The sequence below is a fragment of the Nipponia nippon genome, unplaced genomic scaffold (genome assembly GCF_047370975.1).
Source record: "Nipponia nippon isolate SJK-2023a ecotype South Korea unplaced genomic scaffold, ASM4737097v1 scaffold_3, whole genome shotgun sequence".
Classification (NCBI taxonomy): domain Eukaryota; kingdom Metazoa; phylum Chordata; class Aves; order Pelecaniformes; family Threskiornithidae; genus Nipponia; species Nipponia nippon.
The window spans coordinates 100,276,014-100,303,634 of record NW_028262347.1 but is presented as its reverse complement, the minus strand read 5'-3'; the positions used below and the strand labels follow the sequence as shown (position 1 = coordinate 100,303,634).

Below are 27,621 nucleotides of genomic sequence, written 5' to 3'. Positions count from 1 at the left end.
GCAAAAGTCAGCCAGCAAACATCAGGACATCTCTCTTAATATAAATAAATCTGCTCAAATATATGCAGCAGTCTTTCAACAGAATATAACAAAGCAGAATGTAGAAAAATAAACAAGAATTGTTACTCCTATAAATTGCATGAAATATTATCCTATGCTGAGGGTACTGGCCTATATGTTAACTAACAGACGGAAACGGTATCCTTGTATTTAGCAAGACACCAGGAAATGAATGTACGTTCTTTCATTTCCAAATAAAAGAAAAATTATCCACTTTACAAGGGGGGAAAAAAAAAAAAAAGGGAAAAAAATTTTCCAGATGTAATGTAGCCACAGCACATCCTTCGTTCATTTTCTTTTTTTAACTTCCACTGGTCTGACTTCTGTTTCTGAGACAGGATTAAGAGACCCTTTGAAACTTACCCAAGGCATATTCTGCATAAAAACCGAACAACTCACCTCTAATCTCAGTAGTCTAATGCGCTCTAAAGACAGCTTCACTAGGATGAAACAATCATCTGGAAGAAACACTTCCTCAATATATTCTGAAATCTTTAAGAGATAAGGACGAAATAGTTAGCATGTGAAAATGGTTAAAATGCCCCATAGCAATTGGCTGATGTTTACATTTAAAGTGTTAGCAATAATACAATTTTTCCTACCTCTCCTAGTAAAGTTTTCTCAATTCTTCCTTTAACCAGACGGGCAAAATCAGGATCATCATCTTTGTCCAACTGTGCTGTTATAATAGGGGTGCTAAAAAGAATAAACACACAAAAAAACCCAGTTAGGAAACTGCTCAGATAGATTAAAGATGGCAATTTGAGTTAAAAATTGCCATTGCAGATGGCAAATTGAATTACAGCTTGTCTTATGGAACTTATCTCATATCTAGAGTAGTACTTAAGATAAAGAGAATTTCAGTTTCCGCAGGTACATTTCAGAAAATTATTATTCATGTACTTCAGGCTGGTAAAAACAAGTAAACACACAAGAGAGAATAACACAACTACTAGTCACTATTTTCACGGCGTACACTATTCTAGTATTATTTAAGTATGGCTTCATGGGTACCTAGGAATAGGTATGCCTCAACTACCACTAAACATCAGGAAGTTTCACAATATATAACAGACACCTAACGGAATATTGAACTTAAGAAGTAACGACGTTACCTCATTTGATTTTCAGAAAAATAAAACTTGTCTCTTCTCTGGCCCTAAGTATCACTTAGTTGGACAGACATCAGGTTTTTCTTGTTTGGGTATTCCATGCATTCAATGTTGTCTAGTGTATAACTGAGAACATGGAAATGCCATTGCATATTGCAAATTTATCCATCAGGTTTCACTTAGGCAAAGGCAAAAAAACCCCAAACCAGAACAGTGTTAGTACCTAATAGCCTTTGAAGCATTAATGATTTCTTTGATTCTTGGCACTCCCAAAGTAATGTTCATTGAAGCAACGCCAGCAAAATGGAAAGTCTTCAGAGTCATCTGTGTGCCAGGCTCACCAATACTCTGTGCACAAAGAGCTCCTACTGCAGAACCAGGCTCCATCTGTGCCCTGATAAAGAAATTACGTCATAAAAAAAATACAGAAAGAGACATAGAACTCAATAAGGCATAAAGTCCTGAGGAAGCAAAGACAGAAACTATTCTGGTAGATATATGAGAAGTTTGTTAATATTTTTTAATAAACAAACAGGAGAGAGGTGAAAAGGTCACCAATACTCAAGACTAATCTCATGCAAGGCACAAAGATGCCCTGTCATACAGGCATTCCACAGGTCCAGTATAACATCCATAACAGAAAATAAAATGCTTGTCCTCCTTCTCCTAAGCATCAAGCCGTAGATTCAGGATTCCCCATTCAGGAAAATCCCATATGCTAACATTTCCAAAACTCCCCTTTATACATTTAAGCATGAGACACCTTTATTTAGTCTTCTTTAAGAAATTATTATGCAGATTACTTTTTAATCAGAGCAAAATCCAGGTATTAATGCCTTCTTATTTTCATCTTATTCAAAAGCCCTGTACTGATGACGTACTTTCCCTTCAAGTTATGCATGTAATGGGCTCATTCCCACATTTGTCCCCTTCTAAAATTTATGTACTTTGAGAACTGGTTGTCCTTACAGGACAAAAAAAAAAAAAAAAGAAAAAAAAAAAAAGACGACCACTACTCTACCATATGCGAACTCAAAATGAGACATGAGGGGTGGTTTACATTCATCCCTACAATTTTGTTCTGATCCTGCAGTTAGCATTCTTAAGCTTGCATAGAGCACAATGTGATCTGCTTCTCTAGAGCAAACAAAACCTCTGAACTTAAGGCACAATACCACTTCCTAAATCAATCTAACTTGTAGCAGCTTCTTGCATTTTCCTTGATGAACTCTTACCAAGTAAAATTGCTGTCTAATAGAGATTTAGCTTGTACCACCTAAAGGAATTAATTTGGGGTGACTGTAAAACAAAATCATTTAAGTAGAAGTTATTGTTTCCACTATTATTTGGAGATCTCCTTACATTCATGTCATATCTACCCCAAAACTGCTGAAGTCTCAGCTGAGAGATTTCTCCTGGTAAAATGATAACAGTCTATAAAACAAAAACAATCATCATAGCAATCAGATCCTTTTCAAGGGTACCATCTTTCAGTTGCCAGATCATCATAATGTAGTATGCTAAAACAACTTACTACAGTAAAATAGGCAATTCATGTTTAAGAACACTTAAGACAAACGTAAGCAAGTAATCCTAAAAACTGAAAGCAGAAAACTGGTTAATTGCTTTAAAAGTTAAGAGTTTAATATATACATGAATTATCTAGAAAAAGAAAAAATATTAGTAAACAATTGATGCAGGTGAACGTGAGGCCACAAAGCAGGTGTCACCAATGGCGGCATGCCAATGAACAAATTCAAGGAGTCTAAGTAAATGAAACTCTCAATGGATAAAGAGATGAAAACATCCACACTATTGCTATCTTGTTAGAGTCCAAGGATAACAAATAAAAAGCTCCTACAAGTGCATAACGGATTCAAGAACACGTTAGCATGAAGCGTGACAGAACTCTTCACAGACTGTGTAGATCAAGAATAACCATCAAGATTCCTATGGATTTGAAACTGATCTATTCGGACATTATTTTGCATGGACTCTTTGGAGGTTTGGAACAATCTGCAAGAGGGGGAGGAAGGGAATATGTCTGCCAGTGGGTGTAAAAATGTCAGTGTTTAAACAATATCCTCTCTCACTCTGTATCCTACCACTTTTGGCTTTTACCAGAATCTGCTGTCAAAACACAATCTGTGGATAGAAGCAGTAAGTAGCTATAAAAGGAAACTGTGTTCACTGGTACGATTACTACTATTTCAGAAGAAAGGTGCCTAAACACAGGCAGATAGCTTTGCATGTTCAAGAAATATAAAAATGAAACATAAAGCATTTTTTCTACAATGTAAAAGGAAACCAAACAAATTACTAAGAGCCTTCTAATGAAAGAATCTGATTATGACTCAAGACAGAAAGGTAAAAACCTCAGCTCTGTCAGACCTCTAGAACTGTCATACAAGACTCAACTCTGCCTTAAAAAACCCACCTGTAGATGGCAATGCCTTTTTTTTCTGGTATTCTACCTGTGTCTTGCAATGTTCATGTCATTGTGGCCAACTGTTTCTTATTCTTTATTTGTATTGCATTTACAACACAACCAACACTCATACAGTAAAAACAGCAAAATACACTCCTAGACTGCAAGCAAAGCAACAAACACTAAATTGGGGGGGGGGGGGGGGGAAATAAATTGAGAAAATAACAGGCTAAACACTTACCTCATGTATTTGTCCCTACAAGTCTCTAGAAACTTCTCTAATTGTGTTGGAGTAATCCTATCCAACTGATACAAAACTCGTGGCTGAAAAGAGAATAGAACAGTTGGAAAAGCAATAGCTTATGAAGATTTAAAATAACTACATAATTACTCCCTTGAAACTATTTACCTCTGTTGTGCCATTGTCATTAATGCCATACTTGTCCCTAGTTTTTTTAATCTTCTCAGAAACACCTTTGATGAATTTTTTAATTTCCTGAAATTACATTAAAACAACAGTAAGCAAAGGCATGGTCTTCACATTGAAGTCTTCAGCAGTAAGTATTTGCTTAGAGCTCCAAATGGAGTGTTTACAATAATAAATTAACAATGCATAATATGAAGAGAGGAACATCAAAACTTAGACACACACATACACTAGAATTTAGCAAACCAGATTCACTCTTGTGTAACCACAAATTAGTAGCAGTACATGAGGAATATGGTCCACGCTGAATAAAAGCATCCTTCCTGAGCACACACTGAAAACTTAAGAGATTTGACTTTGGTTGATCCTTCCCTCCTACCCACCACTTACTGAAACTGATTCTACCATAAAAAAACCAACCAAACAAAAAACCCCCCCACACACAAACAAAAAAACTCCTCAAAATTCTTATTTTCTAAGTATACTGACACAAATACATTCTCACTCACTTCTCAGTATTCAGAATAAGTCGAAGCGGAAAGACTGTGGCAAGAGAGGAAGTATATAAAGGACACCTGCTGGATAGATTTCAGAGATTCAAGATGTACTTTATTTGGGGGAGGAAAAAGCCTCAAAATTGATATATACACATCAGTCTCTACCTAATGTAGTTCAAATAACTTCTCTGTGCTGTGGAGAGGTCTTGCAGATAATTGTATGTAAGGTGTAGTAGTACATAAGCCTTTCACTCTCTTACCAGGTTTACCCAAAAGTACTCCTAGCGGTCTTTACTGGAACATCAATTGAAACAATACTGTTAGAAAAATATCCAACACTTCTATGAAACATCATTTGGGCATTACGCTTTGGATATATATATACACACTAGAAGTCATGAAATATGAGGTCCACGATTGAACTCTTCCATAAAAGAGGAGTCAGTGCAAATCATTACCGTAACACAGGGTTATCAAAACCAAAATATAAACAAAAGCAAGAGGAAATCCTTCCCATCTACTTCAACAATGATTTAAGAAAGCCTCCGTGGAGAGGTGAATAGTTTGATTTTTAGGGTCCTTTTAAACTCTTTCCACCCTATTAGTCCTGCCTGACAACCAGGATGATGATTATATAATATCACCTCTTCTTCACTCAGTGCTGCACTGCTTCCAAGCACCGCAGTAGCCAAACACTGAAAATCACTTGCAAAATTGAGTAAATATTTGAGTGACTGCCTTTTTTACAACTGAATTCATAAATCATTATCAAAACACTTCTATTACATCCTAACAGAATCCTCAGATTCTCAAAACAACAACATTCTTACTGGTATTCAAGGTATTCTCAGACAGTACATTATTTTCTGTGAATACTAGAACAAAATTCAAATGAAAGAGCCGACAACAGAAGTGTGCTGCTGGAATGGATGCTTCAAGTTGTTTCCCCGCTTGGATGACAACAGGATGCATTCATACATTTCTGCCCCTTTTGCCCTGCAGTAAGTCATATTAACTCATGAATGAAATATTTTGCCATTTTAAAGGTTTTTTACCCTGAAATCTTTGCATAAAATCAATAATTTGATTTATTTCCTAAAATAAGTGTTAAGCAATCATATGGTATTAGAAATATTAATCTTTTTACTCCAGGTGCATAAAAAAAAAAATAATATTGCAGGACTTGCAGAAGATCATCCAGAACATTTGATCTAAAGGAAAAAAAAAAAAAACCACTACGGAGAGACTTTAAAAGTAATTCTATCTTGAAAGATGCTTTGTGGAGGGGCAGGAAGGGAGGAGTGGAAGGGGAAGGCAGAAGGTGTAACACTAACTTCTCCCTCCAGAACACTGAAGACTAAGTTTTTTTAAAATTTTCACCTACTCACATAAAACCAGGAGACAGTAATAATAACCACACCACCACCAGCTCCTCAAAAGAAGTTGTCATACTGGCTGAAAAACTGCTCATATGGTCATATGGAAAAAGTCCACAACAGGGCAGACTTAAGACCAAAACAGCATAGGACTGCAAACAGGATTCTGGCAAACTATTTATTGTCAACTTTTCCTCTTTGACAGTCCCCGAGTTCCAAAATACTTAAGAAAAAAAAAATATCTCCAACATACTAAACCAATTTTTATGTATCATTCTGAATTGTAAAAATAAGGTACTCGATACATTATTTCCATACACGAGAGCCAAAAAAGGTGAGAAATAAAAGACAGATCTCTGAAAACATTTATTTTTCATCTTCAAAAGTTTTATTCATGCACAAGAACTAAAAGAGGAAGTAACCTGTTCCTCTTAACTTTCAATTAACTGTTCGCAGTTTATCTAAACTATGGATTAATTTATGCTACAAATAGAAAGAAAATGTAGCTCACTCTTTGCTGAGCCTGTCTGTCTCCATGGACTTATCTTCAGTGCAACACTGTCCTCTATGAGCACAGCTATGTAACTTCCACAGCGAGCTCAAGAAACCATCAGTTCCTTCACATCATCTAAACCTATGAAGTCTTTTAGTCTGGACCTGTTTAACAAAAAGGCACCAAACTGACTGAGTAAGCTCTGGCTCAATATCAGCCTTGTCAGCTCCTACAGAGCCGATGTTTAGTTAAAATAGCAGTCCAGGGTATAAAGCCTAGTCGCTCAGGTGTTTGCATCACGCTTCCCAGCACTTAAGCTCATGCGATCATTTATATACGTGAAGCACTGGTAATATAAGAAACCTCACAGTTCAGAAGCCCACTGAAACGCAGAGTGGTACAGACAATTCCACAAGATTCAGCAATAATCCATTCAAGTCCAGACAGACCCATTAGGTCAGCTCTACATACGCCAGCACTGACTGGCTGTGTGCTCAGCCTTTTCCATGCTTGCACCATGCTCCCCAGTACTTATACTGAATCATCTCCAAAAAAACACAGAAAAATGATTGATTTTTTTTTTTGTGAGGGTTTCTAAAGATTTTCTCCATTCCAATAAGAAGAAAACAAAAATTTATTTTCACCTGTATCTTAATGTACTCAAATATATGAAAATACTAACACAATTGAAACTGTGCCAGCCAACAATCTGAATTCCCTCCAGTGAGGGCAGAGTGCGGGCAGAATGAACACTAGTCTGTTTGAAAAAGGCTATCTAGACATAATGTCTTCTGGATAAGAGTGGATAAGCCCATTATAGGAATCTCCTGGTAAAATAACAGCTGTAAGAAATATCTCTGTTCTGGAAGGGAAAAGCGGAGGAAGGGATAGGAAAACATCAGAAAAACATGCTAATATCCATAAAGGTTGAAAGAATGAGTTTTAGAAAGGAAAGTTATATACTAAAAGAAAGCTTCCTCAAAATCCTAAAATTTCACTATGGGGATTAATTAATGTGTCATGGTTTTCACCATTAAAAAGGAATTGGGTAAATTATTGTGATGAACGCCTACATTGTAATTTAATAAGCAGTAATGTATATATGCTAATCAGTTACTTTAGCACTATACACACATCTTTAGCTAAAAAGCACTAACATTAATGCTCACACAGTGCACACACATGCTACAATTACCTCATTATATTTTTCATAACCTGTCTCAGTTAATGTCTTCAAGGACGAAGAGAAAAAAAAAAGGAAAGAAGAAAATGTAACAGTATCTAAAACTTAAAATTCTTAAGTTAAACTAATTACCATTAAGGTGATGTAGTCATATCTGTGCTTCTGAAATTAATAGCAATTATTTAGATTTTCCTGATATGATTAAAAAGATGTACACCTCAAAGAACAGCTTTATCTCTAAACTTTGATATTAGTATATTGCATTTTTTTTCCTTCAGAGATGCAGTTAAGATTTACAGCATATTTCAAGTATGGATATAATTATTTTTTCAACTCTGCTCTAGCAACGGAATTGCAAATCAGGTTTATAAACAACTGCTTACTAGTTTTGTCACCTTCTGCTCTGAAGCACTCTCATCTATTAAAATGAAACCCTTCAAAAGCAGGTCACTAAATTCACATTGTTCTCATCATTGCCAGTAATCAGAAGGTTCATCAAGGTAACAGCTTTATGTGTCCACAGGCAGGTTAATTCTACAGTTTTTATCACTATCTCCCTAAGTAGTCTTAAGTGTGGCTGCTCTAATAAATATTAAAATTGCTTAATACTCTTTCAAACAAACTGACTTCTACAATTCAAAGTGCAAGCAGTCATGTGACCATTCACTCATCCTTAAAAGACATGTAAGTACTCCCCAGAAGATAAGCCCTGTCCAGCAAAGCACTTCATGCGACAGAAGTTTTTTGCTGGGTTAGTATCATAAGAACGGCAAGGTAAAGAGGTCTAAGTGTATAGCTGGTATTTCTATTACTAATTTGCTTCTTTTCCTGTAAAAACAGTTATTCAGAAAGTTGATAATATCAAAACATATGCATAATAACAGAGTATGAGACTCAGTCCTAGTGGTTTCTTAGAGGCAATAAGTATTATTTCATTTCTGACATCCCAGGGGAAAGCACATAATTACTGTACCATCTTGCTAGGGAGAGAAATTCCAGCAAGGTATCTCAGATCAGTGACACGTTCTCAAAAATCACCAGATTTTTCTCTCATTTCTAATGTTCCTGTGGTGAACGTGAACAACTACTATAATAAAAATTAAAATTACTATAGTCCTACCTCTCCGCCCTCTGAATGCACAGAAATATACTACTGAACAAACTACTCCTGCTACTAACGCATAAAATTCAGACATTGCTCCTACAGATTGATAAGATCATTTTATTTAATTTCCTTGATTTCTAAGGAAAAGTTAATCACAGTGTGATAAGGAAGTGAGACAATTACCTGCAGAAAACTGTCTCGGCAGCAAAGAAATTCGTTCTTCTTCATGATGGACTCAGCTGTTAACACCAATTCATTTTTACTAAGGGCTGGTTCACTTCGGCATGGATATACAGCCTTAAGAGGAAAAAAATTACTTCTTCACATAAAACAGATGCACAAAAACTTCATTGTAAAGGCACAGAATATAGATAGATACAATTGATTAACGGCATTCTTTAGTTTTGGTTGTTTTGGGGTTTTTTTGTTTTGTTTTGGGTTTTTTTTTTTTTACTATATAATACCAGACTATTGTGAAAAGAAGTTCCACCTACACTTCCACTTACTTATGTAAATCTGAAGGTATACACATACACACACTTCTAATTCTATCAATTTATTACACTCACATTACAGAAATCTGAACAGTCATTTCAGCAAAAGCCTTTTATCTTTTATCTTAACCAAAACCAAACAATACCATTCTTCAAACATCACAATATGTCCAGAGTTAATCAACACCACATCAGGCCTCTGACTTAAGAAGCAGTTCAACACAAAGAACATGCATGTCTTGATTTAATAAAGAATTACTTTGGACTTTGACCAGGACCACTCAAAAAGGCAATTTAAAAAATAAATACTTCAACTGAAACAATTCTCCCCATCATCTTCCTACATGCTTAATAGTCTTTTCACACTTCCAACAAAGATTTCAGTAATCCTTACCCTGATATTGTCTAGAACTCGCTTGAATTCCAGTGGTTCATCCTTCCCTTCCATGGCTGCAGGATCCAAGCCATCTCCCCCATAAATAAACTGTATAATGTCACCAGTAGAACTTCTGACTGTTAAATCATACTGTGAGCAAAGATCTTCAAGTGATTTTACCAGCCGCCTCTGAAGGAGGGGAAAAAACAAGTGCAAGGAAAGTAAATGGGATCTTTTTAAAAATAGCTGTTGATTGGGATTACAAAAAGTATAGAAAGTGGACTCAGGAAATAAATCTGACACAGTGATTAGCAAGCATGAAAACCTATTTTAAGGCATACATTATCCCTAGGGCTTTACTGTACATTCCCCAGAATATGAAAGCTAACAATAACAAAATTTAAAGCAACAACACAATTCTCCACATTTAGAAAATCCATCATATAGGAAACCTAATGCTAAGCTGCAAGAACCTATTATAGTCTGAGGAATTTGGGGTTTTTTTTGATGGAATAGTCATATTCTTCCAGTCAGGTTTATTTCTCAAGGGATACAACACTTTTTGTGCATGGCAGCAAAACCAGTCAATGATTATTTTCACTGACAAAACCCAAAGAGCTCAGCTGTCAAAGCCAGTAGGTGCTATTTTTCTACCAGTGTTAGGTACTTCTCTTACATTAATTCCTTGTATTGGGAAATCCCTTTACTACAGTCTTCCTTCCTCTGCCTCCCCAAAAGAAGGCATGCTGTGAAGCATTAGTGTTTAAAAACGGTTTTACTTGAAAGATGGACTTCATTGTTCTATGAAAGTAAATTAGCTTACTAAAGAATATAAACTGGTAATTTTTTTCAATGAGGAGGAAAAAGGTAAGATGAAATAAATGTTAAGATTTTTTTTTTTTTAAATTCCAAAGTCCAAGCACTACAATTTATTCATGTAGGGTGAAAGTTGATAAGGAAAAATATTTTCCAGGTTGCTTATTATATTTATATATATTTGTATATACTTACACACATGCAAACATTATTCCACTAGTTTGGGAGACAAATGGTCTAATTAGTCACCCACCCTGAAAGGAATTGATTTCAGTCTTTGTAGAGTTTGCAGATCTCTGAACATGTCCCCAGCTCCAAATTAGCTTGGCTTTTCTACTGCCTGTTGCTCTGGGAAGAGGACTATACTTAAAATACTAAAATGTTTTCACTGAAGTCTTAAGACTGCTCATAATAGCAAGAAGCTTTGTTGGAGGGACATTTATTTTCACAGGAGATACAGCCAAAACCACTAACACCTTACAGAACTTTAAAGTCCAAGTCTATATGGCCAAGGTGCCTGCTACCTAAAGAGGACAGGTACTGAAAGGGAACTTCAGCCATATTTCTGTGATCCAGACAATCTTTTTTTAAATAACCCAAACCAAGGATTTGTGTTTTCTGTTTCTCATTGTTGAAATAGCGTATCTGAAAAAGCACTCACAACTCAAATCTATGTTATAATCTATGGACAAAACTTCCATCATTCACATGGGTTTTGGGAACACACACTACATAGAAAGTAGTCCTCAATAATTCCATAGAACAAGGGTTTTTACCACCCATATTCAAGGGGAAACAGCTTAATACAAGCATGTTACTGTACCATTGCCTGAGGTCTGGTTTACAAACCTCACGTCTACCAGAGAATAGAGCAGTCATATATTTCACAGCATAAATTACTCTGTTACATTAAAAACAAACACAAACACACACACACACACACACACACGTATGCACTTCTCCCCCACCCCTCACCTCAACATGCACATAAGAAATATCCTCCTTTTGTAAGACTGCTAAAAACCCCACGCCACTGACAAGTTACCTGCATATATCCTGTTTCAGCTGTTTTTACAGCTGTGTCAACCAGACCTTCTCGACCAGCCATTGTATGAAAAAAAAATTCAGTAGGAGTCAACCCAGAATAGAAGCTGTTAGCAACAAAGCCTTTTGCTGCTGGGAGCTACAGAGAAGAGCGGAAAAAATGGTTAAAATGCAATGTACATTCTGTATGCCTGTTACGGAAAAACATGTTGCCCGTCATCTAAATTCTTTCAGATAGTTAGCCAATACATACACAAACACAAAGCAATTACCTCAGCTGCATTTAGCTTTGAAGTCCAATGTTTGTATTTTAGATCTGAATAAAGGCTGCAAAACCCTTGCCTAGTTCTTCCAAACTAATCTAATAGACTTTCTTCCTCCTCCTCCAAGCCCTGTCATGCTTCTAGCCATTCCTTGCAAACACTACACCAACTTCTAACACTTTAGCCTCCCTTAAAGTTGCAAAAACTGAAAAGGCAATAAGACTGTTCATTTTGCAATAATATAGCAAATATATTTGCAGTGCTGAAGACTAAGGAATCCAGAAAAAATATGACTGGAGGTATGTACGTAACTAATTCTTTTGAATGGTTTGCTCTCACCTCTGAGAAGCGTTCTTGCCAGTGAACTTTATGCAGGCATCCCTTTAAGTCAAATAACACCAAACGGCCTCCATGATCACACAGAACAATGTATAGGCTACAAAGAGGTTCACCTTAGAAGATCACTTTTTGTTGTTATTTAACAGGTAGTGCTTTCTAAATCAGTAAAAAATCTAGAGTTAAATTTTAACTTTTACCTTCTCATCTAATCCACGAAGTATTTTTTCTTCTTTAATTTATTCCAAAAAGAAAATATTTTACTTTACAGAACTCAGAAGTTGACATTTGGACATTCAGTGACAAATGCATGTGTCATGGCTACCATCTGACACTTGAGTTACCTAACACACTAACAAGATTGATGGCTGGTACCTAGAACCTTCTCTACTGATCACTAGATTTCAGATAGCAGTTTAAAAAAAAAATGAATCTACTGAATTGTATTAACAAGTACACGAGACTCCTTATTGCTTCATGTAGGCCAGAACTCAAACATGGAACATTCAGAGTAGCCCATGGTATCTCTTAATGGAAAAAGAAAAGAACCCAGACTCCAGGATGGTTTATCTGGCATGTTTCACCTGTCTAAACATACCAACACACACCCAGCAGCTGTCCTGAAAAGTCTTAGTGCAGTGAAACAGAACACAAGAGAGAAACTTTAACAAATTATTTTCAGGACTCTGAACAGAACCAAAAATGTATCATCAGACTTAGTTTAATTTTACTAAATTAGAAAGGTCTAAGCAAGGCTTAGCTGTAAAAATTAAAGCTAACTAGACATCCTATGGCAATTCACAACAGTACTGTTAACTTCCAAATCACATTCAAAACATTTTACGTTCACCATATGTGATCCTTTTCATTCACCATGTCACAACAACACATCCTATCACGCATCTTTCTTACTTGTTTCACTTTTCGTTACAGTGTATTGTAAACGTACAGAATTACCTTAGAATGCTTCTCAAAGTGAGGCAAGGATCTGTTCTCAAACCCATCAGGAACTCGGGACCCACTGATAGCCTGCTGACCTACACAAGCAATCATCTGGGATATATTAATGAAGGAGCCTGAAAAGAAAAAAAAAAAAATCTCACTCACAAATGAGGAATATCACTGCTCCTCTGATGAGCTATCTTCAATTCTATGAAGATCTATTATTTAGCTTCATAACTCTTCAAAAAAGCACTTAGAATTGCAACAGATAAAGAAGCTTTTCTGTTACTCGTCTTGTTTATTTCAGCATTTATGCAGAGACTGACAACTAAGTTAGTCTATGATATAGCTAACAACTTTTAAAATTTTTTTCTTTGGGTCACAGACATTCATGCCACCACTATTTGTCTACAGTCCTTATATTATCCTGTTTTGTAGTATGGATTGTGTTTTATACAACCCATGATCCTAACCTACATATTTTGATTCACAATTTCTTCAGTAAACATATTTTAGCAATATTTTTCATGAAGGGTTCAGTGTCTACCAAGATTCCTAGAACAAATTAAGTCCCAGAGAATTAACGTCACTAACTCAGAAGTTTTATTTGCTTAACATGTTTGCAAACAATGACCCGCCCCATTTATACACTTAATATATCCTTCTTCTTAGATTTCAGTATTTCTTTAGAAATACAAAATGTCACCCTGAGGCTTTCTACCATTTATTAGAGACAGATAAATAAAGGCAAAGAGTTGAGTGATTTCTTCAAATTCTTATAGGAAACAAAGGAAAGCTTAGATAAGAATTTGTGTATAGAACAAGTATTTACTACACAGCTGGTCCTTCAGAAACAAAGCAGTGAAGATGGCTGAAATATTAGTTCCAATTCTTAATATATCATTTCCAGTTGAGTTTTGTATGTGATATAGATACTTGAAGTCAGAAATGCAACTGAAAACTTTTTACTGATTAATTAATTCAAGACTTAAGAACATCTAAAGTTCCAATAGGATGTTTTTCAACTTGTACTAAAAATTTAAAGATACAAAAACTAGCCCATCAGCTTGTTTTTAATTAACTGTACCCAACCTGTACTTACTGAGAAGAGTCACTTCAAATCTATATGACATGAATTTAATACTTGAACAACTGACTGTATAAAACAAGCTATAAAGACAAAATAAGTAATTTTGAGAACAGTGATGGAGTGAGCAATCTACTTCCAAGGTTACGCTATCCCTACCTTTAGAACCACAGAGAGCCATGATAAGGGGACTGTTGCTCTTGTCCAGTTCTCTGAGACAGGCACTGCCAGCGTGATCTCTGATAACAGAGAGTTCTTTCAGGATTAAGGCCTGAAATCCAAGATTTCAGAGAGTAAGCATTTGTTAAAAATACAAACAGTACTCTATCACGTGCCAGCAATACCTTCAGTAGTCAAAGGGAATTCAAAGTACAATAAAGAGAAAGAAACCTCGATGTTGCTTTGGGTAAAACAAGTGTAACTTTTAACTTGCATAACTTTCCAGTTTGCTGCACAAGAAGTCTTTGTTGGGATAAGACAGGGGTAGCCAGGGACATTACAACATCTTTTGTGAGCAGCACCAGCTTAAGCTAAACTGAGCGTTGAACTAAGCTCTAAGTCTCACTATGCTATGTGAAAGACTACCACAAAAAAAAAAAAAAAAAAAAAAAGGTATTTTTGGACTGCTTTCAGAGAGTACAATGCCGATATCTCCAATTGTTAAGAACATAACAAATGTATCAAAACAAAAAACATTCTAGGACATACACAGGTGTCTGAAAAGAGGAAAAGTGGAAAAGGCTGCAAGACACTTCTTTCAGCCAGAGTGCCACTTCAAACTGGACAACTGCGGCAGTACTTCATCACAGAGTGGGATTTTCTGGTTGATTTTTTGTCGGTGTTTTTTTTTTTTTTCTTTCTACTTTTTTCTTTTAAAGGTAAAAACTAGATATTGACTAGCCAATACGACAAATGTATAAAACCACTGAAGACAATGAAAACAGTGTTCTTCAGCTGACTTCATGAAGTCCCTGTCTGTAAACTTTTGGGCAACATTCATTGCTCTTCATCAAAATTTCAACAGAAAAAAGAAAAAAAACCAACATAACCAAAGACTACTTATCGTCTGCCCTAATAAGGGGCAAGAAAACACTTGCATATAAGCAGAACTGTAATTAAAGGAATGTGTTGCTTCTTGGATTAGGTTCTTTGCTGTTACTGTTCTTTATTAACTTAGCAAATATTGATAAATGTAATTAACACCATTCCGATTACCTGTGTAATTTTATCCTCTTGTATGTCACCCCAATACACCCAGCCAGGAGGGAGGAAGGATCTCAGTTTAGTATTTCGCCAACATTTTTAGATGCATACAAGCATCTAAAAGTTAAGCCTAGATAGGCTCAGCTAAAGTTGCGTACCTAGGGACCCTATTTGCTTGTATTTTTAGGTTTCAGAAGACAACTTTGAACTTCACAATTTAAATGAATATATTCATGAAGTCTCTACTCTAAATTTATAGTGATTTAAATTAAAGATTTTACCTCTAGTGTCTCTTCTGCAGTACAACCAGGCTGCTGCTGTAGCTTGCCAGTGTTCAGAGCTTCAATATACTCATCACATTTCTTATAGCCAGCATTCAGGAGCTCGTACTTAGCTTTTAGCAGGCCCTGCCCAGGGGTTACATCACCAATTCCAATTGAAAAGCCACGATTAGCTATTATTAAAAAAGAAAAGAAAAGATTATATTGATAGCTCAATCTCATATAGAGAAAACAAATTAAAACCAGGAAATATCATCAGGAACTTTATTTTTTCCTCCCATCATGTGCCCATCATAATCAGTTGTTTCACTGTTTCTGTCAGCTTCACAACTAGCTTATTTTTTTTAGACATAGTACATCGTATTCAAAGCAAAAATCTTGCTTGATTGCTCTGTATTTCTGCTTTAAGATACTATTCTACAAGGAAATGTACCTCCCCCATTACTTACAAAGATAGACAGGAGCAAGTCTGGCTAGTCGCGACATGGCATCTGCAGCTTCTACCTGTCCCCAGTCTCTCAGCAAGATGTAGAAGATGTTGTTCTTGGATCCTGAACCTAAGGTTCCTTTGTCCATACTGCCACTCATTAACTCACTGTTTTGAATTGTGACATCTAGATATAAAAAGGCAAAAGAATTCATTGTTTTTCTAAAACATTATCTAAACTCTAGTAATCAGTTATGGAGCAGGTTTTTAAACAAAAGCTCTATTCATGAAAAGAACAAAACCCAAAGACATAAATTTAATGTATCTGTAGAAGTGCATGAGTAAGGGGAATAGTCTAGGACCTGACCTTACCAACTTAAGTTAAAATTTATTTCCCTTCCTCCTTAGAAAGGCAACTGTATCCAATTTAAGACCTGTGAGAAACATTGTGAATAATCCTTTTTATTAAAAATCTAAAAAGAAACTTTGCTTCATTAATCACAATAAAGTCTTCAATCAATCTTATCTGTCCAGAAATAAAGTCCTCAATCATGCATAATAAACCAAAGTTATTTATTTATAAAGTAGAGCAACAACATTTCAGAAGTGAAGTTACAGTTCTCTTATTCAAAGATTCTGATATTCAGTTCAACTCAATCACCTCTGGAGGCACAAATTAAATTTAGAAGACACACTGGAGTCAGGTGTCTCTAATTACAAGCATATCATGAAGACATCCATCTTGCCTGTAAGTCTATATAGACTTCCTCTTTTAGATGACTTCCTTTTGCTTCATCAGGGACCTTCCATTTCAGGCATTGAATCATCCTTATAAGCTTTAGCCTTTAAGCAATTAAAAAGTATCTTCTGTACATGAATTTTAGACATATTTTCTACGACAGCAGTACAATATATGTTCATCCTCAACTTCATTACACATCTTTCAAAGAACTGGCATATGCAGATGGATCCAATTTAAATCATTTTATGCAGAATGCTGTAGATCTTTGTACACTGTACTTTACGCTCAATATTTTCAATGTGAATTTAGGTAATCATCTTCTTGAACCAGAATTCACTGTTCTATTACTTATTATATACAATCAAAACATGATACCAGGATTTCTTGAAACTTCAGAGAATTTGCAGAGAACTTTCTGAAGAGAGTTAGTGTTGCTTCAGAAATGAAGTTTTTTCAGAGAACTGAACAGAGCCACCAATGAAATCCCAAAGTTTTCTGCATCGTCTACTACTGTTGAACTCAGAAAATCGAAATTCTTCTCATACTTCCTTAAATGAAAAGGCTGCAGAGCAAAGAAGATGACCTATGTTCACATGAGTGTGAACAGGATTGCTTTGTTGCCTTTCACTCCACATTCCTCAGAGGCTGAAAAAAATTGTGCTACCATGTTTATAACCAACTTCACAACCACAGAGTGGTCCTACCTTCTAAAGAAATCGCTCAGAGTCTGGTGTAGAGTGGATTTGAGTCCTAATTAGTAACTTCTTTCTCACATCAGCATTACATGACAGAATTACTGTAAATCAATGGCTCCTCCCTAGGTTCCTTAACTCACACTTCTGAGCAGCAAGGAGCCAAGTTTATCCTGCCTGCTCCAGTTCTTTTCCAGCTGTTACCACATGAATGTTAAATTAATAACAAGCAAAGCCTTGCTCATCTCCTACAGCTTCTTCAATCCTGATGCTTTGTATTCCATCTGCCACTCTGACTTCCCAAACTGGAAGGATACAGACAGTTTGATATCCTAGGGATACCTATCTTCCCTACATATACTAAGTTCTTTCACTGTTTGCCTCCTAATCCCTGTATCACTACCACCACTCCAGATATTACATTTTTCCATTTGCCTTCTGCACAATTACTTCCTAAGCTTCTTTGCTTTTATCTCTCTCTCACCTTCAAATACTACGTTAGTATCACAACAAGCCTAGCATCACACAAAAGAAATTTTATCACAAGAATACACTCAAGTCTTTTCTTTGGTGTTCAGCATGACTTCAACTTTTGAGAAAAACTGCATAATTTTATTTTTCATTTCAAGAATACTTATGTGAAATACTGCTTTAACTCCTATAGTGAGCTAAACAGCAACAAACTCAACAAAACAACAGCTACAATGTCTTTGAAGACTTCCAAAACATAGCTGAGGAGTGTCACTCACAAGAATCATTGTAACACAGGTCTTCCCCTTTGCCACAATACTGTTTGCCCTTGGTTCGTAGATTGGCTTTTACAGGACAATCATCACTGGGTTTGAGAATGAGGCTGAAAACCTGTTTTCCTGTCCAGAGTGTTACAGGCTTAGAGAAACAAAAGGACAAGAATTAGGATCACAGAGTTTATGCTACAACTACAGTAAAACAGCAAGCAAGAATTTAATTGTAAAATTGTTTTCTATACAGAAGTTTTCTATACTGAACTATACTTGTAGAAGTGCATAGTAGCATTCCTTCGAATAGGGAAGTATTATGCACTTTTATAGATACAAAAACGCCAACTGCTGAATGGTTATCTGTTACATAAGGGTATGTGCATGCATTTAGAGAAACATGCTCTATTGCTCCCTCTTACTGTCATGTTTCCCTTTCCAATTAGGGGAAAAAAAACAAAAAAACAAACAAAAAAAAGAGATGCTGCTGTGATTTCACTTCCCAAAGAGGTTGCAACATTTATAATTCCTTCTTTATAGAGTGCCTTTGGTTTAAATTTTTAGGAGGTTAAAGATTCATATAATTATGTATTCTGCTCAGCTGTAATTAAACATAACTAACTCACAGCTAGTGCTAAAATTATTCATTTGGAGTGACAGAAGCAGTCAAAGAATCACTGCTCTTAGCTATTAGCAAAAGTTCATATAAATTTGTAAAATTCACATTAGATACTGCCCATAAATGCTCTGACCTTACCGTAAATTAGTATTATTCACTGGTATTTCAATTTCACTTGCTGAATTTCCTTAATATTACACTTACAGTTTTGAAATTAAATAAAGGGTATAAAAAAAAAAGTATACACTAATACTTAGTATTTAACAAATTTGAAAATGTACCAAACTCTCCTCAAACCATACTGTTTGCCTCAAATACAAAATTAATCAAATACAGACACCCTTAAAAGGATGTGAATGAAGGCCTAACAGACCCTAATCTAATAAATGATGCTACAGCTCTCTTCAAAGTTTGTGACAAATACACAAATACTCTGCCCTTCCTAATAAATATTTTGTGTATGTGACGTAACAACAACAACAAAAAAACCCAAGCCCCAAACAAAAAATAAAACAAACAAAAAATTCACATAGCACTCATCCTCTTTAATCTTTAATACATTGCCAGGTTAACAACCAAAGCATACTGTTTCCCAGGTTTAACATCTCCTAAATTTGGGATACTGAAACCTAGAACTGATGAGCATTTCAGGATATTAATTGAGAGCACCCAAGGAATAACATAGTTTCTCCACTTAGCACCATATTAGTCTGCACAGCCAGTAACAGTGACATTACTAAGATCGATCTATCTTCTACTGACCATCAGTAGCCAAGTATTCTGTCTCACAGTAGTAGGATAGCAGCAAAGCTATGTTTGAACCCTGCATCTGGCCTGCACCATCCAGGGTTGACTCTGTTCAGCATCAGGAACCACCAAACAACTTCGGCATATCTTTGACCCTGAAATCTGATCCTTGCGCTTTACACTTTACAAATACAAAGTCTCATACAAAACTAACGTCAGAGAAAACAAGAACTGTCTCTGCTGAGAGCATCGCTATGGGTCAAGAACACGCAACAGAGAAAATCTTAGTAACATTAAAAAAAATAGTTTGACACACCTTCAGAATTGCTGGAGGTGGAAGACGAACTTTAATCTTTTCATCCTTGCCAACCAGGATAGAAGCAATAATTTGGCAGGCTTTGGCTCGATCAAAAAAGGTATCTTTTAACGTAAGAAGATAGGCACCTAGAATGTAAAAACATTATTAACGTGACAGACTAAAATGAGATTAACTTTTAAAAGCTGTTGCATATTCAGTATCAATGATTTCATTCTAATGCAAAATAACAATAGTTTAGGCAACTTCAGTTGTAAATCCTTGCCAGAATGATTTTTTCTTTAATTGCTCCACACTCAAATTTCTAAAAATTAAAAACAGTGCATTTCTATGATCTATTCTCCCTCTCAGACTCTATCCCATAAGTAAAAATAAGGCCCTGGCAATAATTTTTGTATGCTTTCTTCCTTACATCCATTGGACATTTCCCAAAGAATTAAGCAAACTTGAAGGTACTTACTGTAGGCTAAAACTAATTTTTGACTAATGAATTCAGCTTCTCTACCATAATCTGAAGCTGTTTACATTGTCTACCTAATGCATACAAAGATGCCAAACATTAATTTTCTTTGCCAGAGAAACACTGCAAAACATACACAAATGTAATAAGAATTACACCTACAAAGGTAGACAGTATCAGAAGACATTCTGAGGACATCATTACATTTCAGACTAACAATGGCCTTACTTCCTAATGTCACTTTGACTTGTAAAAGGAGAAATTTTTTAATTAATATAGAAAAATTCTGGAAGAGAGAATTGATTTTGAAGGAACAACTGTGAAATCACACAGCTCTAAAATAAGCTTATATACACACCTGTGAGGAAATCCTGAATAGCAGCAATGAGAGGTTCTCCGTTTCTTGGTGTAACCAAGTTTGCTTTAGTCTGTATGACACAAGAAACAAAAAAATTATGCATTTGAAGACACTGATGCTTCATTTGTTATTCAGAAGGAAACTTACCATTTAAGACAGTTATTTTAGCAAAAATGGTAAAAGCTTATTCTAAATCAAAGTACAGCTGTCTTCAAAAAGATAGAAAAAATAAATTAGAAGTTTCAGTTCACTACAGTCCATGCAAATCTATGACAGTTAAGGAATAATTTGAGAACAGTTACTGGAAATTACATATTCTCTTTCCAAAGCAGAAGTTGCAATCAACCTGATGTGTTTGGTAGGTTACTGTTCAAATAGGACAGGGAAGGAAGACAAGCTAGCTCTGAGAATCTGAGAAGGGACAAAAGAGGTTATACTCGCTACAGGGAGCTAGTATTTCAATTTGTGTGATCCCTACTGATACGTAATAATCAAGCTAGCCACTTCCACTAGCCCCATTTTCTTATGCCTTACTCAGACTACTGCTCCAATTAATCACCCCCACCTATGCAGCACAGTTTTGCCTGAAGTGTTCACAGGCCCACACAAACCTAAATCACACACTTGGGGGGTGTGTGTGTTTTCTTTTTAAGCTCCCAAATCAGTTCAGCAAGGCAATACACGCTGCAGCCAACAGCTGCGTTTGTACATCTGCAGTAGCAGTGGCATTCAGTCACCCTAAAGGAGCAATGTACTGGAAAATCCTCAAATTGTTGCTACTGACTCTACTTTCACACCACAGATCAATGCCCGCAATCATCAGATCCCTCTTTATCTACCCTCCCTTCTTCCTTTTTTCCCCTGACCTAAGAGCCTACTGTCTCCTGCCTTCTCTGGTAAACTGCCTTCTCCAGTACACACTATTGCTGCCTCATTTCCAGTTGGTCTGACCGCCTGCAATTGATGGGCTGTCAGACCAGAATGCAATGTATCTGTTTGGTAACAGAGCCACCCTATTTTGGTAGCCATCACTACAGACAGTCTGGCAGAAACATACTAATGACATCCACTTACTTAAAACCACTGAATTTTCCATGGATGCTAAATATAAGTCTATTAGACTACCATTGCGTAACAGTCCTAATTTATCTAAATTCCCTTTTGCAGAGTTTTCAGGCAGCTTCACAGTCACACGTTATCCATACCCAGGAATCCTGATAATATTTCAGATTTTACATGCAAGTTAAGAAATATGGGGCTCAGCCCATCTGTCACTAGCAAAATTCCAACCCCAACATGACCTACGTACCCCCATTAAAACAAGTGCTTCTGCTTTTGCTTCTTCTGTCTGAGGAAGGTGAAGGTTCATCTCATCTCCATCAAAGTCTGCATTGTATGGTGTACAGACACATTCATTAAATCTGAATGTTCTATGAGGTTTTACTCTAGCCTGAAAAAAAAAAAGATGCACATGCAGTCAAGCATGCTATAAGATGAACCGCCATGCCCGAGTGCTTCCTTGTAGGCTTTATCCTTTCTTTTTATTACAGACATGAAGTCAAAATTTCTGATTACAGGTTTTAACTCAACCAGGAACTGACAGAAATTGTACTCAGGTTATAATATACAAATGTAGCTAATAACTTTCATTATTAAGAATTTATACAAAGCACAGAAAACAGAATGCTTTGTAGAGATCACACCAACTCTACCAAAATGAAATGCTTATGCAAGAACAGATACCAAGGTCAATTACGGCTATCAACAGAATTGTCCAGACAGCATACTGCCCAGTTACACATCAGTTCCCATGCAGAAGCACCACTGCACTGTATTCATGCTCGTCGCCACACAGTGTTTCAGAAGAAGCTGTTTATTTTTGTGTGTGCAAGAGATAAACACCAGCAAAGGTAAACCACCTAATATTCAGGGATGCACTACCTGTATGTTAGGCTGTGTGTGCACTTACAATGTGAGCCATGATGCTCAGCTTATGAAGAGAGGGTTGGCGATTAAACAGGACTATGTCACCATCTATAAGATGTCGCTCCACAATATCACCAAACTTCAGCTCCTGGGCCATCTTTTCTCGGTTTCCGTATTTCAAAAACCTTATGGAAACACGTAACAATGAAGTCAGAATAAATAAAGTCATAAAGATGTAAAGACAACTGAAAATAAATTCTGTGTTTATAATGCATTAAATTAAATGAATAAAATAAATAAATAAATAAAAATACATAAATATATTTATTTTAAAAAAATTTATTATTTTTATTTTATTGTTATTATTTAATAAATAAATAAATAAATAAATAAAATCTTCCATTAAATGTTGGAGTATTTGTGTTACAATAACTAAAAGACAAAACTGGTGTGGATTGCTTCATTAAACAATCAGCCCTGCTGCTATTTTAAATAATCAATGTATTTGTGACATTAGTTAACAAAGCTAGTTATTAGTAAAACAAGTAAGAAAAAAGTCTATTTATAAAAATAAAGAAGTTGCTTCAGTTGTATCAGGGAGTATAGGGGGTTTCACTCATATACTATCGTTTCTTACTACCCATAAACTGACTGCAGATTAGCTCACCCATGAAAACAGCCAGTACAACGTGCCCAAAACTGCTTGTTTTTATTTATCTCTATACTACACCCTCTATTCCAAATAAGAGAGACTCAGTCATTAAAAAAAAAAATCTAATTGCAGTTCACTATCACTAGTATGTACAGTTAAGTTCAAATCCAACAGATTATCTAGAAAGAAATTGTACACTAAACCTGAGGAGATAATGACAATTTTTTTGTTACTGCCCTTTATGAAAGATTCTAAAAATAAACTTCAGTGCCTGTAGGTATAACTGTTTTCACACAGCAGTAAGAACAAGTTGATAGGGAGAGATAAAAAGCGAATCATTACAGATAAGCATGATACCTTTTCATCTGTGTGTGCCTTTGCTGTATGAAGTTGGCTCCAGGATGAACATCAGGACCATTACGGACAAGTTTCCTCATAAAATTAATATTCGCTTTGTTCACCTGTTGCATAAAGACTTCAATCAGAAACAAACGAAACACTTTTCAGGACCTCTTGTTTTTGGTGGTGGCTTTTGTGTTTTCAAATTTTACGCTCAACTGACAATCCCCCTCACAGCCTCCAGCTGCTGAAGGGAACATGCAGGAGAGAACAGAGGAGGAAAATGTAAGCCAATCTTAGAGCCGAGTGACATTAAATTAAAAATCTGGGAAGTAAATTCAGAAATAAAAATACCCAACCACTCCTTAGACGGATACACCAAACATGTGAAGCTATGTATGAGTTCAAAAAATATCAAACAAAACTCTTCTTTCTTGATATGTCACTCCTTACACCATATGCCTTCACAGTACTTCCATATATCTGATAGTACAGCCTTCGTTTACCAGCAGCAACAGAACTGGCAAAGCATCACTGAATGACATTTTGAACATAAAAGCAATACATTCACTCCTTTTTATAGTAAGGCTATAAAGGAGAACAACACTGATGTCTGGTTTAAAAAAAAAAAAAAAAAAAAAAAGCATAGAAAAGGTTTTGGTTCTACACTACTTACCTTTTCAGGAAAAGTTAGTATTTTAGCAACATGAATAGGCACTGCCACTTCATCTATTCTTAAGTTAGGATCAGGTGAAATGACTGTTCTGCCAGAGAAATCCACTCGCTTTCCAGACAGATTGCCTCTAAATCGACCTAACAAAATAAGCAAGTGAAAAGTCTTCTACACAAAAGCTGTTTTCACAATTGTATCTGTTAAGACAGCACATTAGAAAATCTTCCAAGCTACATCACTGAAGCAGAGGACAATAGTAGCAGAGAGATGCTTTGGAATACCAAATATTTGTTGGCTTAATTAAAACAATGTAATTATAAACAACTTTTTACACAAACCTTGCTTTCCCTTAAGCCTCTGAACAAAACCTCTGGTCCATTTCTTAGGTGCCATGTTGAGAGGAATCCCCGAGAGCTCACTGTTAATGTACAAGGCACACTGCAGCTGAAGAAAGTCCCAGTCTTCCATAATCATCTGTGTTTTTGCTCCTGATATCCTATGCTAAATAAAATGGTCATACAGTTCAGCAAATAAATATAACAACACATATTAAAGTAGCAAAGAATTTTTCTGATATGAGTACAACACTTCTTTCGAAAAGAATGTTAAAAAATCTTCATACATTGGAATGAAAAACGCGAGATAACTTTATAACAGGATGCATATTGCTATAGCATAAGGCCATTCACAAGAGAACCCAGCAAAAAATTTCTTTTGACTGGCACTGACTTTGGACAAATGCTCACAAACTATGTATTTGTTTAAATTATATTTTTCCCAAGCCACTGAAGTTAAGCTAATATAACTTCATAGCCTGGAAAATCTCCAGTAGTTAATAATTTTTCAGTCACGGGAGTTATTGTTCACTTGATTTTGTTTTCTTGACAAAAGACCAGTTTTGGAAAGCCTGAAAAGTATTAGTCTGGTGGAATTATTCTTCCAGACAAATGATGAATTGTCCAATTTACTTCTAGTCTCAATTTGATAACCATGCTAACTGAAACCTGATTTCTTAAGAATAGATGGTGGAATAAAGAAAGGACAAAGATGTAGTAAAAAAAGAGGAAGGCCAACATGAAAAAAAAACCCCAACAAACCAATAGATAAAATGTTTTCATTGTAAGTGACCACTTAAAAAGTGTCATTGTCATGGGGGCAGGAGGTGGGGGGTGGGGAAGAGAGAGGAGAGTTTACAGACCAGAACTCAGACAAAAAAACACTTCCCATGATCCACCAGCAGATCTTCAGCAGGTCCTACACTGCAAGCAGCCAGTCAGCCAGCTCCACTTGAAGCAAGTGTCTCTATTTCTTTCAATAAAATCCCAAATGACATAGCAGTACAGTACAGACTGATTGCTAGATTGTAAGCAGTAAGACAAGGAAAACCACTCGCTATATTCAATTCCAAACAACTCTTTTTGAAGCCAACAGCCTCCGAGAGCTTGAAGGATGACTCACCTTTTTTATTACATCGTTGAGGAAAATTATCTCTGTCAGTTTCATTGTTAAGTCATCTTCATTGGTGCCAGACTTCAAGTCACTCACTACAGAGGGTCTGATACACAGTGGAGGCACTAAGAGTCGCGTAAGGATCAAGTCTGAAGGTTTACCTGCTTCTGGGTTCATTAGAAGCAGAGGGATATCTTCCGCTGGGATTCTTTTGAAGAGGTTCAACACTACTAAAGGATTTAAGTTTTCCTACAAAATCCATTGCAGAAAGGCAAGAACAAGGCATCATGTAACAGTTTCAATGCTTCTCCCCCTTCTCTCATTTACTGGTTGTTCAAAAATAGAGTATTTCAGAGACAAACAGAAAAAAACCTATTAATGCAAACAAAATTATGTTTCATTCTGAACTCGGGTACTAACTTGCTATTTTCTTCCCTTTCTTTTTTTCCTTATACATCAGTGTTTACTTCTCATCGTGCCACTCTTTTTTTTAAACAGTTAACTGAGAGTATTTCATAGTTACTTGTCAAAGCAACTCAAAACGTCTTACAACAAACTCACAGTACATTGTATTCATTTTATTAGTAGGAACTAACATGAATTACAGTACTTTCTAGAGGTTTTTTTTTTTAAATCTCATTTCTCTCTTCTTAGTACAGTTACTGCTGCAGTATAAGAAACTCCAGATATTAATTACTTTTTCTCTCTAAATATGTACCCCAGGATCTTCCCAGCTTTCAAAGAGCAGAAGGAAACAAAACTGCACACAATACAAAGCTGAACGAAACCAAAGAGTTAGATAATTATGTCTCCTCTCTCCTTCTCAACATTAAGTTCTTCTGAAGAAAAAAAAAAAAAAATCTGTGTATTGTAATAATCTCAGAGCTACAGCAAATCTACACGTACATGCAGAGCTTCTATGGGCCTTTCTTCTCCCTTTTCTAGCTTATGGAAGTTTCACACACCAATAATATTCCCCTTCTTTACAGACAGAGAGCGATATATCAGAACATACCAATAAATTACATTTCTCATTTTTGCAAAGTTAACATTATTGCAAAAAATACAAACATTCTTCAAGTATCTTTCAGTGTATGAAAATCGTGGTTCACCACAAGGCTTAAGCCGCTACACTGAAAACCTTTGAGGAGTTTTATTTCAAGCACAAAACTAGCAGAAAATTCAAGTTGCAATAAAATTCACCTGAGCTCTTCCCAGTAAGGGTTCTACTTCTTTGTTATGTTCTATGGCAGTTTCAAAGGACTGCAGAAAAGTAGACACTATTGGATCTACCACTTTCTTATTGGTCTTGTACTTTTCATGTATTATTTTCAACAAACCACACTTCTTCACAGTTCCTGCAAGCAAATAAATGTGGGTTGTTGTTTAAAAAACCAAAACAAAACAGCAAAAACACCAATAAAATAACCAAAACAAAACTTAAAACGAGTAAGCTACAGTTCCAAAACTACTTAAATCTTCAGTGAACACAAGAATAAAATAAAACTTTATCAGCTTTATTAACCAGTTTCCTAAATTCACAAAATACAAAGAGGAGAATCAGGTCATGTCACCTTGTATGGCTGGCTTGGTGTGGCTAGATCATGATGTGGCTTCTGAAGCTGAAAGCAGGTGGTTTAGCCCACACTTTAATTCAGCTTCCCCTCAATCACAGCAGATTTTTTTTTTAAAGTAGAAGTTCCCACACTAAAAACAGGACTAAGATGTGCCATTTATATATCATCCCACTATCTTCCAAAGTAATTTTGAAAGTGAATTGTGCGAACAATCTGACAACTATTTTCATGTCATGAAACGGTATTCATAAAACTTCCACAGACTAGTAAAAGTGCTTTCCAAACTCAATTATTTTTTCTGAAGTATGCTGACCTACCAATTAATTTTGTAAACGCCTATTGTTTGTGCCCCCTCTATGTATATGTGACACTTGCAATGAAGCA

The 27,621-nt window shown here is 35.9% G+C and overlaps 1 protein-coding gene across 9 annotated transcripts in view; it reads right to left on the bottom strand.

Moving 5' to 3' along the window:
• Nucleotides 1-27,621, bottom strand: part of POLR3A (RNA polymerase III subunit A) — a 41,460-nt gene that overhangs the window by 10,626 nt on the left and 3,213 nt on the right. For 6 of the 9 annotated variants that reach the window (XR_015706281.1, XR_015706282.1, XM_087764424.1 and 3 more), the window contains 23 exons: nucleotides 26,864-27,018; nucleotides 25,670-25,909; nucleotides 24,550-24,712; nucleotides 24,215-24,351; nucleotides 23,557-23,660; nucleotides 22,591-22,732; nucleotides 21,931-22,071; nucleotides 20,622-20,691; nucleotides 19,804-19,931; nucleotides 18,134-18,272; nucleotides 15,973-16,137; nucleotides 15,524-15,696; nucleotides 14,199-14,310; nucleotides 12,968-13,086; nucleotides 11,413-11,550; nucleotides 9,570-9,740; nucleotides 8,865-8,978; nucleotides 7,589-7,624; nucleotides 4,010-4,096; nucleotides 3,842-3,924; nucleotides 1,396-1,566; nucleotides 663-756; nucleotides 460-552 (listed from right to left, as the gene is read on the bottom strand). Coding sequence is in view for 7 of the 9 variants with exons in the window: in XM_087764424.1 (XP_087620550.1) it covers nucleotides 460-552; nucleotides 663-756; nucleotides 1,396-1,566; nucleotides 3,842-3,924; nucleotides 4,010-4,096; nucleotides 7,589-7,624; nucleotides 8,865-8,978; nucleotides 9,570-9,740; nucleotides 11,413-11,550; nucleotides 12,968-13,086; nucleotides 14,199-14,310; nucleotides 15,524-15,696; nucleotides 15,973-16,137; nucleotides 18,134-18,272; nucleotides 19,804-19,931; nucleotides 20,622-20,691; nucleotides 21,931-22,071; nucleotides 22,591-22,732; nucleotides 23,557-23,660; nucleotides 24,215-24,351; nucleotides 24,550-24,712; nucleotides 25,670-25,909; nucleotides 26,864-27,018 (2,975 nt within the window). In the remaining 2 variants the exon portion in view is untranslated. The remainder of the gene's footprint in view (nucleotides 1-459; nucleotides 553-662; nucleotides 757-1,395; nucleotides 1,567-3,841; nucleotides 3,925-4,009; nucleotides 4,097-7,588; nucleotides 7,625-8,864; nucleotides 8,979-9,569; nucleotides 9,741-11,412; nucleotides 11,551-12,967; nucleotides 13,087-14,198; nucleotides 14,311-15,523; nucleotides 15,697-15,972; nucleotides 16,138-18,133; nucleotides 18,273-19,803; nucleotides 19,932-20,621; nucleotides 20,692-21,930; nucleotides 22,072-22,590; nucleotides 22,733-23,556; nucleotides 23,661-24,214; nucleotides 24,352-24,549; nucleotides 24,713-25,669; nucleotides 25,910-26,863; nucleotides 27,019-27,621) is intronic. The other 3 variants (XM_087764428.1, XM_087764425.1, XM_087764430.1) reach the window with 2 other exon arrangements.